The sequence below is a fragment of the Candoia aspera genome, chromosome 3 (assembly GCF_035149785.1).
Source record: "Candoia aspera isolate rCanAsp1 chromosome 3, rCanAsp1.hap2, whole genome shotgun sequence".
NCBI classification, from domain to species: Eukaryota; Metazoa; Chordata; class Lepidosauria; order Squamata; family Boidae; genus Candoia; species Candoia aspera.
In genome coordinates this window covers 78,152,949-78,170,886 of record NC_086155.1, presented here as the reverse complement: position 1 = coordinate 78,170,886, position 17,938 = coordinate 78,152,949, and the positions used below count along the sequence as shown (strand labels likewise).

Below are 17,938 nucleotides of genomic sequence, written 5' to 3'. Positions count from 1 at the left end.
CGTGTTTTATATTTATTACTCTATTTTCCTTACCCCCTCCCTTCCTTCCTCCTTCTCCCCCTTTGTGTGTGATTTTGTAAAACAGATTGCTTAATCGTTTAAGTTGCAATCCTAGGTCTACAATTCTATAACGTTGAAAAACTCATCTAGCTGGTCTAATGTTCATTAGTCCATGCTGACAATGGTATCTTATCTTAATCACTGAAGATAATAGTAAGCTTTTGATCTTTATCATGGCTATAAGGCCACTATGTATAAGGTTTTCCCTGTACGAAGATCTGTCCCTCTTACTATGGGAAAACTCTGAAATATTCAATTAGTGACAGTTCCCATTTTATCCAAGCTTCTTGAGTTTAAAATACCCATGTAACATCATGTGTACAATATAAAGCATTTTAAAATGTGAGTTATGTTCATAAGATAGGAGAGACTTCGGATCAACAGATCAAAGCTTACTGTCTAGTATTTTATCACCTCACAGCAATAAATATCCTGGTACGTAATGGCACTGAGGGGAGTTAATATTTACTTCCTTGAAACAGGAATCACTGTACTGTTTTTCACTATTCATGAGAGAAAACATTTTGTGAAATGTATGTGTAACGTTTTAGAATGCAATTCATAAAGTTCAAGAGGCTCTTTCACCAAAGCCCAGCATGCATGGCAAACCTATCAATTCATTTGGAAAAACCTAAGATACATGTGATATTTTGGGGGGAGGGTACTGGTGGTTGAGTTTAACACTGTTAGCCAACAAACCCACTTAACCAAATCTTAGTTTAAAATTCATTCCATGTAAGCTGAAGACCTGACATGGATTGAAAAAGATGGAAAAAAGGGAAGATCATGCTGAAGTAACATACCTGAACTGCACAAGTTCTGACTCTATTTGTCATCCCTGGAGTTTTGTTTTTTTTAAACTTGGCAATGCAGCTTTAAAATGGCTCCAGATTGTCCTTCTTAACCATGCAAGGCCCATTCCTCTCTGGAACATGCAGTCTGGAGAAGACTTCGAACAGAGTTGCAAACTGAACTCTCAGCAAACTGAATGAATTATTGAAATTGCAGATGGAGCTACCCAAATGACAAGAACAGTTCCTGACATGTCATGATCTTCATTAAATCATTTCAGGCATACTAATAGTTTGTTGCCGGTCATTACTATACACAGAATTTTACATAGATATAACAACTCTGTTTTCCCATAGGTAAAGACATAAAATATTCTGGAAATTCTTAGGCTGGGATGAAGTGAAAAATACTTTCTTTTTTAACAAAGGGGGGGGGGACCCTGAAAATGTATCTTCCTTTACATATCTAAAATCAATTTAACACTATAGCAGTGTAAGACATACTATGAATTACTTGTCTTGCTCATTAAATCATTACCTTTTATAACTTATATTTAAATTTAAAAGTGAGGTTAGACTGGAGATTTTTGTCACAAAACATTGTATTAATAAAAAAAATACTATTTTATCTATGAAAATATTCTCTTCCTTTTAAATTAATCAACTGATTTAGAATTCTTGTCTTTTTTTTTTAGTACAGAATGTATTTTTCAGCTCCTTTGTGCTGTTTAGTTATGTAGATATCAGGAGGAAACTCAACAGGTTAAGGGGAAGAATTTGTTCCTACTCCAAAGACTTTAAACATCTCAGCAATTCCTTGTTTCTAATTTATAGGAACAACTGTGTAATTAACTTCCTATTTCCCCCTCATTCCCCCTCAGTCCTTTGAAGCCAGAATAGACAGGAACAAATCCCATTATTCTTAACAAAAGTGATAAAAACAAAAAATGCAATGAATTATATCAGTAACCTGGTCAAACATTACAGAGTCTTTTGTCCATGATATAAATTTACAGTCCCTCCCCCCTTTTTTTTCAAATTTTGCAGAAGGTATGTTAAATTTTAAGGTAAAGGTAAAGGTTTCCCTTGACGTAAAGTCCAGTCGTGTCCGACTCTAGGGGGCGGTGCTCATCTCCGTTTCTAAGCCTTAGAGCCGGCGTTGTCCATAGGACACTTCCGGGTCATGTGGCCAGCATGACGACACGGAACGCCGTTACCTTCCCGCCGAAGCGGTACCTATTGATCTACTCACATTTGCATGTTTTCGAACTGCTAGGTGAGCAGGAGCTGGGATTAACAACGGGAGCTCACCCCGTCGCGCGGTTTCGAACCGCCGACCTTCCGATCGACAGCTCAGCGGTTTAACCCGCAGCACCACCACATCTCCTGTTAAATTTTAATGGTATATTATTTTAATAGTGTTTATGTATGTTATTAATATTTTGCTAATTAATTTGATGAAATAAAAAACATTAAAATTTTGCAATCCTGTGAACCCTTCATTCTACGTAAAGGTAAAGGTAAAGGTTTCCCTTGACGTAAAGTCCAGTCGTGTCCGACTCTAGGGGGCGGTGCTCATCTCCGTTTCTAAGCCTTAGAGCCGGCGTTGCCCATAGACATTTTCAGGGTCACGTGGGCAGCATGATGACACGGAACGCCGTTACCTTCCCGCTGAAGCGGTACCTATTGATCTACTCACATTTGCATGTTTTCGAACTGCTAGGTGAGCAGGAGCTGGGACTAGCAACGGGAACTCACCCCGTCGCACGGATTCGAACCACCAACCTTCCAATCAGCAAGCTCAGCAGCACAGCGGTTTAACCCGCAGCGCCACCGCGTCCCTCATTCTACGTACTTTATACAAAATATTTCAGGAGATTAGATTTTTTTTAAACCTCTTGGAAATCTATTATATGAAAAGTATGTACATTTATTCCAGTTTTTAAAAATAAATATCATAGCAAGATCAAACATTTACCTGCCTATCTCATGAACTCAAAATAATAGTTATTTTAGTAAGGTGATGCATAATTCTGTATTAGGTTAGGGTGAAAAAAATTATTTGCATCACATTAAATAAGTATTTTTCTTGAATTACATATATTATCCTATGCTTGCACATTTTAAAATACATAAACATTGTATTTTAACTATACAAGTTGCTGCTGTCTCAGAACATAATCTTAAGACTACTCGTTTTGTATTGAATTAAAAGATTCCGGCTGCCTAAATATTTGTTACCAGGTGACTAATTCTTCCTTCCAAAAACAAGGCAAAAAAACCCTATCACATTCTAAGTCTAGGACATCAATTTATGTCATTAAAAAAGTAGAATGTGGCATATTTATGAAGGTAATAAATGGTTAAATGCTAACAACAGCTTCTGAAGTGATAATGCAAGTATGGCCATATTGTTATAATGATGGTAATCTTAAATTCTTGAATCATGTTGATTATGTATATGTCCATTTATGCTTATGACTGTTTTTTGTCTACAGTATTCACATTCAACTGTTCCTGAATCATTACACATCTTTTCTCGTTTGGTCCGGACGATTAGAGGGCAAAGCAATTGCCAGAGAAGAATAACTCCAAGGAACTCTGCAGTGATTGCTACCTGCTGTTTCATATTTTCTGAAGTTGGGAATATAGTTCCCAAAGGCCTTTCACTTCTCAGCCTAAATGATTTGCAGGATAATAATGTCATGGCTGGTAAATAATAGTGGACTCTAACTGTACATGGTCAATACGATTAAATGTCCATCACCCTGATTTCTGTTCTGACCTGGTTAGAAGAAAACAGCAATATCTGCAGCAGTGCCCAAGGCTTAGACACAATGTATGTTTTAGAAAGAGAGAGAAGGAGAACAAACTGAAGAACGAAGTGTGTTCAGTAAACACACACACACACACATATACTCACACATATGCATCAGTATATGTGTATTTATACATGCATGCTTTATGCCCACATGTAGAGAAAGAGAGGAAGAGATGGAATAGACTTGCTGAATTTCTTTTAATCATGCTATTTTTTAATTATGATATGCATTTCCAGAGTAATTATCATTTTTACTACTCCCTGTCATTAATACCACACTTCTGTGGTTTTGTTAAACTACTGTTCAGTGCAAAGCAAAAAAAAAAAAACAGACTTAACCACCCAGAAATCTCCACTGAATTTGTACAGATCAGCTTCAATCAATGAGTTATGAAATTCATAATAAGCTAAGTAAATATGATTCTTTGATATCAGCAAGTTGAACAAGTCAGTGCAGCAAAATGCAAGCAAAGTCCTTTTTCTGGCCATTTAAGATGAGAGGTTGAAGACAGTGAATATATGAACTCACAGGCTTTGCTCAGGGTCACACATGTTTTAACATTAAATGAGGAACAGCACAGTGTATTTTGCTGTTTCATCTGTCCTCCATACACACTTGTATCAGTCATGATCTTTGAGAAGACAGATGGAAAACTTCATAGAACAAGTCCCTCTAACAACATATGCTACTCAGGAGAATTCAAAGAGTGGAAATGGGAGATGGGTTCTTTTTTTTAAGTAAGAAAGTCTTTTAATATGATAATAAATATTCCTCAATATATATTACCAAGAAGAGCTGTATAAGGAACAATGAAACTACAAATAGTCCTCATACCATAATAACCAAGAACTCATTCATGACAATTGTTTGTGATTACCTACTACTTGCAAACCAAATCTTCAACTGTATTGTGATACAGGTAAAATCAGTCTTTCTTCAGGCCACCCATGTAAGTAACTGCAGCCCTTAAATAGCATTTGTACTGTCCAATCAAGATAATTTTAACTGCTGGCATTGCTAGATTTGCCAGTTACCTAAATGTTGAAAGAGAAAGTTTTCTGGTTTAATGAATCATTGTTATGTAACTTACTATACAAATTGATTTCATAGTTCTTCATAACTTTGACTGGAAAGACCATTCACTTAGCATGAATAGGATGAATGAATTCAATAGCCCTTCTCAACCTCTCCTTCCCATTTTAACATTGTGCATTTCAAAAGCTAATCATGATGGTCAAATGACTCTTCTAATCCACATAAGGTGTGATATAGGAATGCAAAGGAAGGGGGAATTTGGACAAACAGCAATTGTGCATTCTTTCCTTCCAGCCAACTACAGCAAATTCCACCCCCGTTTTTTGGATTGTTTGTTACAATGGTTCTGTTCCTGTTTTAAAGTCCAAGCCACTGATCTCAGTTGTATAGCTTGTTGTGGATAATATGACTGCTTTGCTTTATTTACAGGAAGTTGTTATGATCACTATATTTTTGAAAAAAATAAACACCCTATGATTCTGTTTGTACTGACAAAGCTGGTAAGCATTTACTAGAAGATAAAAAACTAAAGCCTCTAATGTCACTATTTCTGAGATGTAACACATCTTGCAATTTATACAACAGTTTAAAAAATCAGGGTATGCAAACAGTACTAGATAAATTAATTTTGTATAAGAGTATAAAAGCTGATGTTGATATAATTATATTTGATAACATCTCAAATGAAAGATGTTGGAAAGGGTTTAAGACATTTCCATTTTAAATGTATATGACAGACTGTTCTAACATGCTACTCTAACTCCAACAGCTAAAGGGATCTGACTCCAATAGATAATTAGTTAGAAATCACATATATAAAATGGTTCAAACTCCTGATAGGATAGCAGAATTTTAATAAAATGAGTAAGAAACACTCCTATGGACACATCCCTTGTATGAGTGCCACTGAATTCAACTGACTTTTTTTTTTCTCAGTAGACATACATGAATTATACCATAAATAAATTCAATTAGCTATCCACATTTAATTATTTAATTACTCTAGTGATTTGTAAGTTGGCGACTCCTCAGACTTAAGGCAGTTTACAATATTCAAACATTAAAACAACACGTAACACCTATAAAATTAAAATATATCAACTATTGTCCTCCAGTTAAAAATCCCTTTCTCCAAAGATTCTGCAGAAAATATTTTTTTTTCCATTTTCCTAAAGAACAGAGAGTAAGCTGTTTCACCGTAATAAGGTTACTACTGAAAAGGTTATTTTTCTAGGCCCCAGCTCCCTTGATGTCTCAAGAACTGGTATCTGTACTATCCTCTCCTGGTTAGACCATGTAGGGCATGCAGCTTCTACCTAGATAAGATGTTTGTGAAGGTAAGAAGGGCCCAAGCTGTATAAGTAATACCTTTATAGGTAATCACAGCATCTTTAATTGGGCCCAGAAATTTACTAGCAACACCTGCAAAACAGGTATTATTCTGATGAACTGGCTAGCAAGTGAACAGCAGCATTCTGTGCCACATGCAGCTTCCAAGTTGTCCTCAAGGGCAGCCCCATGTGAAGTGAATTACAGTGGTTTGACTGAGATATAACAAGGGCATTTGCTGTTTTCAATGCCTTTTGGTCCAGGAGAGGATGACACTTAGGAACCAGTAAAGCTGGCCACATTTTTCTACCACCTGCAGGACAAACAAAACCCTGAGTCTAGGAGAACCCTTAAATTGTGCACCAGTTCAGTCAGGTGAAGTGCAGCTCATCTAGAGCATTAAATGGAATATTTATGGAATTAGGAGATCTTTGTACCAATAGTACTTCCATCTTGCTGGCATTTAAATCTGTTTCACTCTATCCAGACCCTGACAGATTCCAGGCACCAGCTAAGGACTTCCTTCTCACCTCTTGCTCAGCCTGGGATACAGATGTAAAACTGAGTATCATCAGCTTATTGATGATACCTGACTTACACTGAGGGAAGATTTCATGTAGATGTTAAGTAGTATAGAGGACCACCATACACTGGAATGCTCAAGGGCACTGACTCGAATGGTCCACTTAGGAAGGAGTGGAAACACTGCAAACCTGTGCCCCTAATTCCCAATCCTCTGTGGCCATACAAAAACAGACCATAGTCAATAGAATCAAATAGCACTGAGATATCAAATAGGACAAGCAGAGCAGCACCACCTAATCCTGGTCCCAGAACCCAGAAAGGATTGGGTCAGCTTAAATAGCACTGATGGCCAGCACTCTTCAGATACAATAAATGCAGAGAAGCATTGATGCTTCACCACCCTCACTGCCATAGTGTAGGCCTGAATTTGGGCTCATAAACATATATGGTCATCTTCACTCCTCACCTTCTGCCAGTGTTGATCCAGGAATCTCCTCAGGTAATTCATCTCCTGGAGCTACTCAGTAAAACAAGGAGTCTGCCTGGATCATTTTCCAAGAAGAAGCTGCTTGAGAGCAACCCTAACCCTTTACTGACTTCATATTCCAGAGGTGTCCAACTGAATGACTGGAAAATTTTCCAAGTCCCTACTGGAAACCAACTGGATCCATAAAATGTATGGGTCAGACCATATTAATGGCTCCATAAACTGATAGTGGCCACAAGCCTCAGGGTGGCCAGACAGTAATCTGACCATGAATAATAACAATGTCAATATCCTTCATCTTCACATCATATTCTACTTGCTTCAGGGAGAAAACCATAAGTGAAGTGCGGCTAATCAGAAACCACTGCAAGCCAATCATGGTCTTATATGCACTCTCCACTCTCCATAAATTTTTGTTAGTCTACTGTTAATTATAGACTATGAACATGGTTTTCAACAATCTTAAGGACAGCATAATTCATTTTCTCAGAGAGTACAAAAAAGAACATCCCTCTCCGTCCTTCAACATTCCCCACAGTAACAACCCCTATGATGCTGATTGTGTGAAAAATCAGTGCCAGGCCCAAAGTCACCCATCAGTTTGCTGGGACTGAGGTGGATGAACCAGTTCATGGTTCACTAAGTATCAGAAATCCAAAAGAAATTCAGAAATCCAAAAGGTGTCATCCAAAGGGAAGACAGAGATCTGCCCAGGGATTAACATTAACATTTATAATTTATATAACAATGCAGCTGTCATTTATGCAAGAGATGTGCATGGATGGGCCCTAATTCATTTTAAAGATAGCCACCAATGTCCATGAAAAGTGGCAAATCATTTTTTGTTTCACATATCTGGCCTTAGGGCTGTAATAAACATGTTGTTTTTTGTTTCATTTACAGTAGGCATTTTTATAACAAATACTATGATCTAGCAACCAAAGACTTGATCACTGCTATTGAAATATATCAGATTAACCTGGAAGAAAGACAGGCAAATGCCTAAAGTGAAAGAGACCATATTCTTACCAGAATAATGAAGGTAACAGGCCCAATAAAACTCCAGATAAAATAGTTGTCAACCTTGAGCCAGCAACTATTTCGGAAAAGGGAAAAACAAAAAACAAAAACAGTTCATGAACAAAGAATATTATGGAAACTGCAAAGAACTAACTCTCATAGACTTCCTGGTTATGAGATCCCTTTTAGCAATGGCATTAAGTGGACATCCATTTGAAATCTTTTCTTGCAAATAACTAGCATCTCCTGATATCTTAGGTTTGGAATGTTGGGGAGGCCAATTCGGTGAAAATGAAAATAATTCACCAGCAAACATCTGGATAATTTAATCTAGACTACCAATATATTCTCTCTCTCTCCCTCCCTGTGGAAATAAGTTATGTGTTTGAACAAGTTATGAAACATTCTTTGTCTGGAAATCTGGATAACAATAAACTATATGCAAACAGCTGTATTTTATGTAATTTCTTTGTGTTACTCATCATATTTTGTGCTGATTACTAACTCATATTCTCAACTTTATCCAAACTGGTCATTTCCTGTTGGAGGACTATTTATAAAGAACAACTTCATAATAAAAAATAGGGTCTGCAGTGTTGTGTCACAGTTCTGTTTATGTTCTTGACACCTGGAGTCTATCTAATCCCAACATACAATACATCAATATGTATGTATCCTTTCTTTACCATTATTTGTTTTCTTTTCCCTCCTTCTGTCCCTTTCTACTTTATGTTCTATTAAATCAACTTTAGTGTTGATGTCAAGAGAATAAAGAAAATGCCGAAAATATTAAGTTAACAAACAGCATGGTGGATGAGGTTAATCTCCTCCAATTCTTTTTTCTTATGGACCAATTCTTTGTTCTTATGTCTCTGATACACCTATGATATCTAAACAGAAGTGTGGTCCATCTCCCTGCTACACAATGCCTTAAAATATGCTACTGTTTAATCTATTGTTTAACTACAGCAAGGGGCAGAACCTAGTAATCATGGCTGATTTCAAAAAACATCAAGCAAGGTCAGACTTGACTAGTATTTGCAAGGGAGACTGTTAGTAAATCCCAAAGCTAAAAGTTAAACTAGGAAGTCAAAAAAGGAACATCTCAGAAGAAGACAGTGTCAAATATTTTCTACACTGTTGCCAAGAAAACAATATGAACATGTTTATTCAATCACCAGGAATCAAGATTAATTCAATTTTATTATCTGATCATCACAAACATGCCTATCTGAAACTTAGAAAATAATTAGACATCCTACTTTTTCAGCAAAAAAGTACATCATCAATAAAAAAGCCACCATTCCCAACTGGATATTCAACAATTAAAAGCAAATAGCATTAAACTAAATTAAGCATCAGCTAGGAGGACTCACTTCATTTAATGATTCACTTTTTATACACCACAAGTAGCTCCCTAATGAATCACATTTATTTGTCTTTCATCAACAGCAAAATTAAGCAGACTTCTTGTATTAAACAATACCTGACCATGCTGTAAGCATTTAAGCAATGGACAAAGCAAGCACTATTAGAAGGCATATTTATGCCTCCAGCCACATAAATAAATAAAAATAAATCATATTTTGTGTCTACCTTATATAACTTTCTATAATGCCCTATTTTATAAATAGAAGGCAATGGCTAATTTTAATCTACTTGTTCATGCCTGATAAAATATTATCAAATTGAAAAATATGTACTGAAATACTAAGCTACTATTGTTTAGAGGACATCCTGCCAGAAGACCAGCTGAACAATGATACCTAAAAAAAAGTTTAAAACTAAGTAAGGCATTATATTTTGCAATAATATAATTTGATGTCAGCAAAATTCCCCACACTTCTGCTCTCAAGTAAGCCCCACCCTGTTCAACGAGACTACAAATAAAAGTGACTGAGATCTGCTGTCTTAATATCGATTGGAGCTCCCCACTTCAAAAAATATGTATTTCTTTTCCTACCCTAATTATTCCAGCTCAGCTTCTTGTAATGTAAGTAATATAAAGTAAAGTAATGTAATGCCATTATTTAGAATCTGGAATGTATAATTATTCTATAATTAAAAAATTATAAAGGACTTACATAGAATCACATTGTCATTCCCTACTAATAATGTCTTCAGATGTTACTTTATTTTGTGTGTTTCATTCTTCATTTATTTCAGACCTCTTGGCTTTCTGTCCGATAGCTAGTGCACTTAATAAAACAATACTATACACCCAAAATACTAGATGCTAGCATTTACTTACGCATTTTTTGCTCCATAGCTTGTATAGTCAATAGCTGCTGAAACACCAACAACAGTTGCAGGAAAGAGATAGCCAGCAACGTAATAGTACTTCTTCCTAGAATATTCACTTTCAAATACTTCTACTAACATAAGATAGAGTTGTACGCCTTCTAGGCACATCCAGGCAAAGGCTGCCAGGAAGAAAAAGTGTAAGAGGCCTGCAAATATGGGGCATGCAATCTGCAAAGAAACAGAAACAGTCAAATACAAACAACAACTCCTTCAACCTTTCTGTTTAATCTGATGTTTCTAAAATAAGAATAATCTGGTTCCAACAGAGTGCTCAGATTTTAGACAGAGCCCACACACAGATTCAAAGAATCTCTCAAAAGCAGAAGTTTGTATTCAGCATGGTTAAACTTCTGTGTGTTCTCAGTAGCTGTACCCCATCCTTTGTTGTACTCTGTAAGTTAAGATATAGAAATGTGTGCCTATTAACATTATTCAGCATAATAGAATATTAAGTATGGAAAGCAGCCTATTAATTTTTGGTACTGCAATCTTAACAGTCTGCTGCAAGGCTTATACTGCAAATGATTTGGTACAGAAATATAAAGAAACTGCTGCTAAATGTATTATTTATAACTTCTGTTGAAAATAATATGTAAGGGTATTCCATTTCCTTTAATGTTAAATATTTTTTCTTTGTCTATATAAGACAAAGTGCTATGTCACTAACCAGGTTAAGAATGAAATCCTTAATCTTGAGGAAAGCTTATTTTAGAAAAGTTGGAGTTCTGTCTCAGGTCTTGAAATATAAGAAAAAGCTCTTCCATCATGAAAAGTGAAGGTCATGAATGGAAACAATTTCAGCACTACTGCATCACTGGATAGAGAATGCATCTGCATATTGACAAGAAGATGCAACTCAGTACCAAAAAACCCAACAGAGATTTAAGTCTTTAACAGTACTGCTTTGGTTCGATTCATATCAGCGGTACTGCTTCTATTTTATCCCTATAAATTTTATTTTATTTTATTTGGCTCTATTCACACTTTACAGTTAGAGGAGTATGACCATAGTACTTTTACAAGGAGCCATATGCCAGTATGAATGATTATTGCAATGCTCTTTACAGTATATGCACATGTAGAACCTCTGTCTCTTAGAAATACATATGCATGACCCTAAGTCAGAATAATGTGGTTGCCTACAGCCTTTCAGTCAACAGTTTCTGTCGCAACACTTTTTATTTCCTGTATCATGCAGAGACTGATTAATTAAAATAGCTGTAATTTTAACATGACTTAAATCTGGACAACGATGCTTAAAAATAAATAATTCCCTTCTAAAGGAATTAATCTTTCTGGCACAGGAGCATCTAGTCAGCCCTTCCTGCAGTCTGGTGTCCTTCAGTTGTGTTGAATTACAGTTTCAACCATCCTGGAAGCCATTCAGTTGGAGAACCAGATCTAAGCCATATAACAATAAAACTGGTGTTGTATACAGAATTATGGCTCCCTTTCTCTCCACCTTCAGAAAATGATTTAAATCCCTTTTTAAAAATGTTTCTATGAAGGTTTTAATATTGATGTATGTATCATGTACACAGTTAATTTCACCACATTTTTGTTGCTGCTGATTGTGTTTTGTTTTTCTATTGTTATCTGCTTGATCATCCAGTTTAGAGGGAAAACTGGGGTATAAATTGAAGACATATTTTTTCAGCTTAGAAAACAAAACCTACAAATGTATACAAGTGTGGAGGGCTTACCTTATATTCAGTCTTATCAATGCCTATTAGGAAAATAAATTCTGCAATGAGGAGGTTAATGCAAAGGTTCTTGTGAATTGTGTTCCGATCACTTTGAAGGCCACGGAAGAAACAGAAAGTAAAGATGCAAATTGCCAGGCAGACGAGGGAGATGACAATTCCTACCCAGGTGATGACGGTAAGGAGTAAGCCATGCATTCCATTTTTGTACTGGAAGTAATGAAGATGGAGAAAAATTAGTGTCAATATTGACTAATGGACAAGTAAAATATCAGGTTCACATCTAACACTAAGGAATCATGATTTTGTCTTATACAACAGCTTAACTGGTAAAAAGACAGATTTGTTTTGCATTAGAAGTGCAAATTTGCATTGATAGCAAAGACAGATAGCAATGTGAGATAGCCTAACCTATGGAACCTATAGACATCTGTTGATCTATCTATAAAATAAGTTATAGTCTGCCCATTATAAAAGAACTGGTAATAGTAATGCTAAAATAAACAATGATAAAAATAAATGAAACCAATAAAGTAGGAGGAGGAGAAACCACATATTACACTGTAAACTGAAAAGACACATTTTGGAACATTGCTCTGTTGAGTGTACAAAGAAAACACTGTTTATGATAGCAAAGGAAGCTGAAGTACAATGGAGTTCTTCAATAAAACTGTATGTTCCTTAAATAAAGTAGATCCATATCCTTAACATTCCAGTTAAGTAAAGGACATTACTGGCTGGGTCTGCACATCACATCACAACAAGGCATAATGGTTTATAATTTATGTGAACCTACCTATAGTGCTTTGCAAACCATAGTTCATAACTTAACCTTGCATATGTATATATTTAGTATTAGTTTAGTCAATAAATGATGGTTTCAAAATTGTTGTTTACCTCAATATCTGAACCTAGCCAGCCAGTGAAATGTTGTACTTTACTGTTATCGCCAACAATATCTGGTGGGGGCTGAAAGGTTGGCCTGATGGCTTCTGATATGAGGGATACCACAGAGAGGTTCTCTCTCCCTTGATCTTTAGCATCTACATAACACCACTGGGTATGGTAAAATTACTATGTTAATGATATTTATATCACCACCCCAGGCTGTAAGAGAGTTGCAGCTGTTGATGTTCTACTCTGGCACCTGCAGGTTGTAATAGTCTGGATGAAAGAGAACAGACTGAAACTGAACCCAAGTAAGACAGGGGTACTGTTTGTACATCAGAGTTCTCTGTCAACACTCAGCACTATCTCTTGATGGGCATGCACTACCCTTGAAGGAACAGGTTTGCGATCTGGGGATTCTTCTGGATTTATGGCTCATGATGGAACAATAGGTGGAGGCTGTGGATAAAGGGGCCTTTGCCCACCTTTGGCTGGTGTGCCAGCTGTAACCCTTCCTAGTTCAGGAGGATCTACCTACAATAACCTATTCAGATTACCACCCAGTGTATTACATGGGGCTGCCCTTTAAGGCAAAGCTACGGACCCCATCAGCAAAGGAATTTTATCTAGCGGGGTCCAGGAGGTGAGCCTTCTCTGCAGTGGCGCCCGCCCTTTGGAACATCTTGCCCCCGGAGTTGAGACAGGTTTCCTCACTCTCGGACTTCCGGAAGAAACTTAAGATCTGGTTCTGCTGCCTTGCTTGGGAGGGGGAGAGTGATAGCTCCACCTGGGGATGGCTGGCGCCATAGCACCTCTTAGTGATTGTGTTCCATCTCCACTTGGATTTTACATTTGTTTTTATGTATATTTTTATGTAATTTTTATGTGGCTATGTTTTTAGTGCTATTTATTGTAAACCGCCCAGAGTCCCCCATTGGGGGAGATGGGCGGTGATATAAATTTAATAAATAAATAAAAAATAAAATAAACTTGGAAACTGCAACTATTCCAAAATGCATCAGCCTGTGTACTTACTGGTTCCTGGCAATGGGAGCAAATATCAACAATTTTGCAGGCCCTGTGCTAGTTGCCAGTACAAGTTAAGGTGCTACACTTCATGGCTTAGTCCCTGTGTATTTGCAGGATCATCTGTTCGAAGTAGAATCAGCCTCACTCACTAGATCTGGGGTGGACAACTCATAGAGGAGAAAGGGCTGCACCGATAAATTAAAAGTAATGTGGGGCACAAAGGAATTACTGTTGTGCCAATCAGCTGTTTGCACAAGGCCGCTTGGCTGTATATCTTGTAGACCAGCACTAGTGTCTTGTAGGGAGCAGCTGCTTTTAAGTCTTGCATGTCTGAGAGGTGAATAGGGCTGAGACTAGAAGGTACTGCTTTTCTGGGGAGGCATCAATGCTCTAGAACAGCCTTCCTATGGAGACCAGATTCTCCCCCTTCCTGCTGGCTTTTAGGAAATTATTGAAAAAAGAATTATGCTGGAAGGCATATGTTATTTTTTGTTCTTGCTTGTTCTTTTTCTGTCTTTGTTGGGGTCTTATGGTGTCATTATTTAATTATAGCATGGATGTTTTAACTGTTGCCTTTTTATATATTCTGTAAGCTGCCAAGAGTAGGGTATATCTGTAACAAAGAAGTATCTAGACAACTTTTCAAAAGCTTTTTTACATGTTCTTACTAGCTCTGAATTTCCCAATTTAGGACTAGCTTCTCATGATAAACAGGCTGGGGGTGATTTATATAACACTTTCCCCAACAACTGAAAGCTCAATAGCCAGAATTTTATCCCAAGTGTTAAAGGGTTCTGTATGGGCAGGAATTGCATGCAAAATCAAGTTACATAGATTACTATAGATCAGGGTTTCTCAACTTGAGTTCTGTGGAACCCTAGGGTTCCATGAGAGGTCACTAGGGGTTCCCTGGGAGATCACAATTTATTTAAAATATCATTTCAAATTCGGGCAACTTCACATTGAAGAGGTAAGTTTCATTCTTTATTTTTAGTTTAAGAACACTGTTAATGCATATATACAGGCCTATACATGAAACAAACATAATAATTTTGTAACTTTTGACCTATATTTGAGCCTGAATGTGTAGGGGTTCCCTGAGGCCAGAAAAATATTTCAAGGGTTCCTCCAGGGTCAAAGTTGGGAAATGCTGCTGTAGATATATTGAAATTATAATGCAAATTTGTTCCTTGTGGGCATAGCCAGCAAAACAGGTCACATTCAACTGTGTGTGTGTGTTTATTTATCGAACATATGAACTTTGAAATACAAAGGTCACAGAATACTGTAAAATAAGATTATGAGTTATCTCTGGGTAGTCCAACAGATCAGCAATTTTACTGGGTCTTCAAAAATGTTGTATATTATTTGTCAGGGTTACTTACCACAATTCCCCTATGGGCCATGAGAATTGCAAAATTAGTTAGGTGGCTACATGCACACGTGGTATGTGTTTTATTTGTGTCAATCAGCTTGCAGCCTTGAGTTGACCAATATCCCATCATAGTCCGCTCTGAATAGTTCCAGAAGGAGCAATTAGCATTGAAATAATTGTTGGGCTGTGAGACATCAGGATTAAAAAAAAAATTAGAATTGTATGCATACTAATGCTTCCTAAAGTAAGTTTATTTAACTCCAATACAACTCTTTGTCCCGTAGGAAATTAAGATGACCCAGGAAAAAAAGGTATATGGTTTGTGCCAGAAATAAAAAAAAGTGGCAGACTGTGTTGGACAAACCAGCGATTTAGTTACAAGCATGCTAAAACACAGACATTACCGAAGATTTAATTTTATGCAACTAAAATTCTCCACTTGTAATTTGGTGCTCATATTGTGTACTTGTGGCTATTTGATTTCCAACTTGTAGCAGTAGAAACAGGTAGGTTTATTTTAAACAGACTTCTTGAATAATTTAGAATTTAGTAATGCAGTCTCAATTTTAATCAGATCTAAAAGAGCAGAAGAGACATGTCAGCTTCTCAGCCCAGATTAAATTGCATTGAAAATGTTTCAGAAAAATGAACAGGAATAGATCTTTTCTTTTTATAGGCTTTTCCAATCCATTGCTGTAGAGAAATTGAAAATCCCAACCTGGACAATAACAGCATATTGACATGATCAGCAGAGACTTCAGGAGTCAGCTGAAGACAGTATCAATCTGATTCGAAGAAAAGAGCGCCAGTTTGCTCTATTGAATAAAACCTACTTGAGTGATTGGTAAATGGGCTCCAGAAGATAGTACAAAATTAGAGCAAAATGCTCTAAGTGCTATTTAAATTTTGCTACATTAAGCAAGCAAAATTGTAAGAGCCCGTGTTTTCTGCCCTGCTGCTAAGGTAAGAGTTAATTTTCACTTAGGAACAAATTAGAGACATTTACATTTTCATGTTGATTACTGAATTAGCTTTCATTAAGAATACACTTAAGTTCTAATAATCACTGAACCAGGCTCATTTAATTTTATGTTCACAGACTTAAATAAACCTATGCCTCTGACCTTCCGATATTTAAAATTCAAATAGAAAGATTCCCCCATCCGCTCTTTGCTCTTGCTGATTTTATGACCTTCCCATTAATTCATTCCCATAACTTACATCAATGTGTGCCAGGGTAAAAAGAACAGGATCGGTCAAATAAACACGACTGGACTCCTTGTTGATGGAGGCAGCAATGACATCAGAATTCACAGCGATGGTACTATTCCTGCCAGCAAACTCAGTTCCTAGTTTGATGGTTGCATTTTCAGTACTAAGAAACCGGCCCAAGCTTTTGTAAATGATGAAAACCAGCTTTGCTAACCCTGAAAACAGAAACCTTCCATTATATTGACTTGAAAGTGCACAGGCTCAACAGCCTTTTCCACCTTAGCTTCCTGACCACAATATTTGTACTGCAGAATCATGGATTCCAAGGAAAAATGGCAGCCAAAGGGTTTAGATACAAATGATGAGTAATTGTTAATGCTGCCAAGGGGGTCTCAGTACAAGCAGTGGTAAATGCTCGTATCAGTGTTGAAAATAACTTGTTTGATCAAGACATACCATTTCTGCTGTTCTGTTTCACGGTACTTGAAGAGAGCTGGATAGAGTTGCTGCCTGCATTGCCCTGAGGAAATTTCAAGTCCTGCACTTGCCCTTCTGTGCTGAGCACTGCAACTTCCAGGACTGGGTGGAACAAAAGAAAAGAGGAAAAAATACACAGTCAAATTTGCCTTTCTTTTGGAGGGCATTTGACAGTCTTTGTTTGTTTAGACATGACAGATGTATACTGATTGTTTCAGCTTCATGGAATACTTTTTAAAAATTTAATTAACCTGAGTGCAGATGCCATGAAAAGAACAGTTCAAAAAACATGACATCCAACCTGGTTTTGATGTGAACCTAAAATGTATCACTTTAAAAATCTGAGAATTTTACTTGGAAGAAAAGTGTGACCATGAGACCAATGCAGTTGTGTTGCATGAATTTTTATGACATGTATTCTACCAAAAGTTGAAAAAACAAGTATCTTAGTAACAGACAGATATTGTAGTGTAGTAGTTAAGCAACTTGGATAAAGACAAGGAGCACCCTGCTTAAATCCTCCCTCAATTCACTACATAACACTGCATGATCTAAACTGCTTCACAAGATTGTTGTAAAGGTATGGAAGCACAACAATGTACATTACTCTGAGTTTCTTCAAAGAAAGGAAGGATAACATGTAATTAAAAAAATAGTAAAAGGAATATACCTAAAGTCTGACAAGAGTAATGGTACAATTTATTATAGAGTTTTCTACAGCCACATGAAATGTGCTATTAATTGAGGTCAACCAATGTCCCCTACAGAGACTTCTGAAAAATTTAGCAGGGCTATTTTGTTGAAGTATGCATGGTTTATTATTTCTTTCTTTCCTTCACTCATACACACAGAGTATAATGCTCTGAATTTAATGCCTCAGT

The 17,938-nt window shown here is 36.7% G+C and overlaps 1 protein-coding gene across 12 annotated transcripts in view; it reads right to left on the bottom strand.

Annotated features, from left to right (window-relative positions):
- The window catches only part of ADGRL2 (adhesion G protein-coupled receptor L2), a 214,238-nt gene that overhangs the window by 21,829 nt on the left and 174,471 nt on the right, over positions 1–17,938 (bottom strand). For all 12 annotated transcript variants that reach the window (XM_063298183.1, XM_063298181.1, XM_063298182.1 and 9 more), the window contains 6 exons: positions 17,037–17,159; positions 16,590–16,795; positions 15,379–15,552; positions 12,077–12,286; positions 10,321–10,541; positions 8,079–8,145 (listed from right to left, as the gene is read on the bottom strand). In XM_063298183.1, the coding sequence (XP_063154253.1) occupies positions 8,079–8,145; positions 10,321–10,541; positions 12,077–12,286; positions 15,379–15,552; positions 16,590–16,795; positions 17,037–17,159 (1,001 nt within the window). The remainder of the gene's footprint in view (positions 1–8,078; positions 8,146–10,320; positions 10,542–12,076; positions 12,287–15,378; positions 15,553–16,589; positions 16,796–17,036; positions 17,160–17,938) is intronic.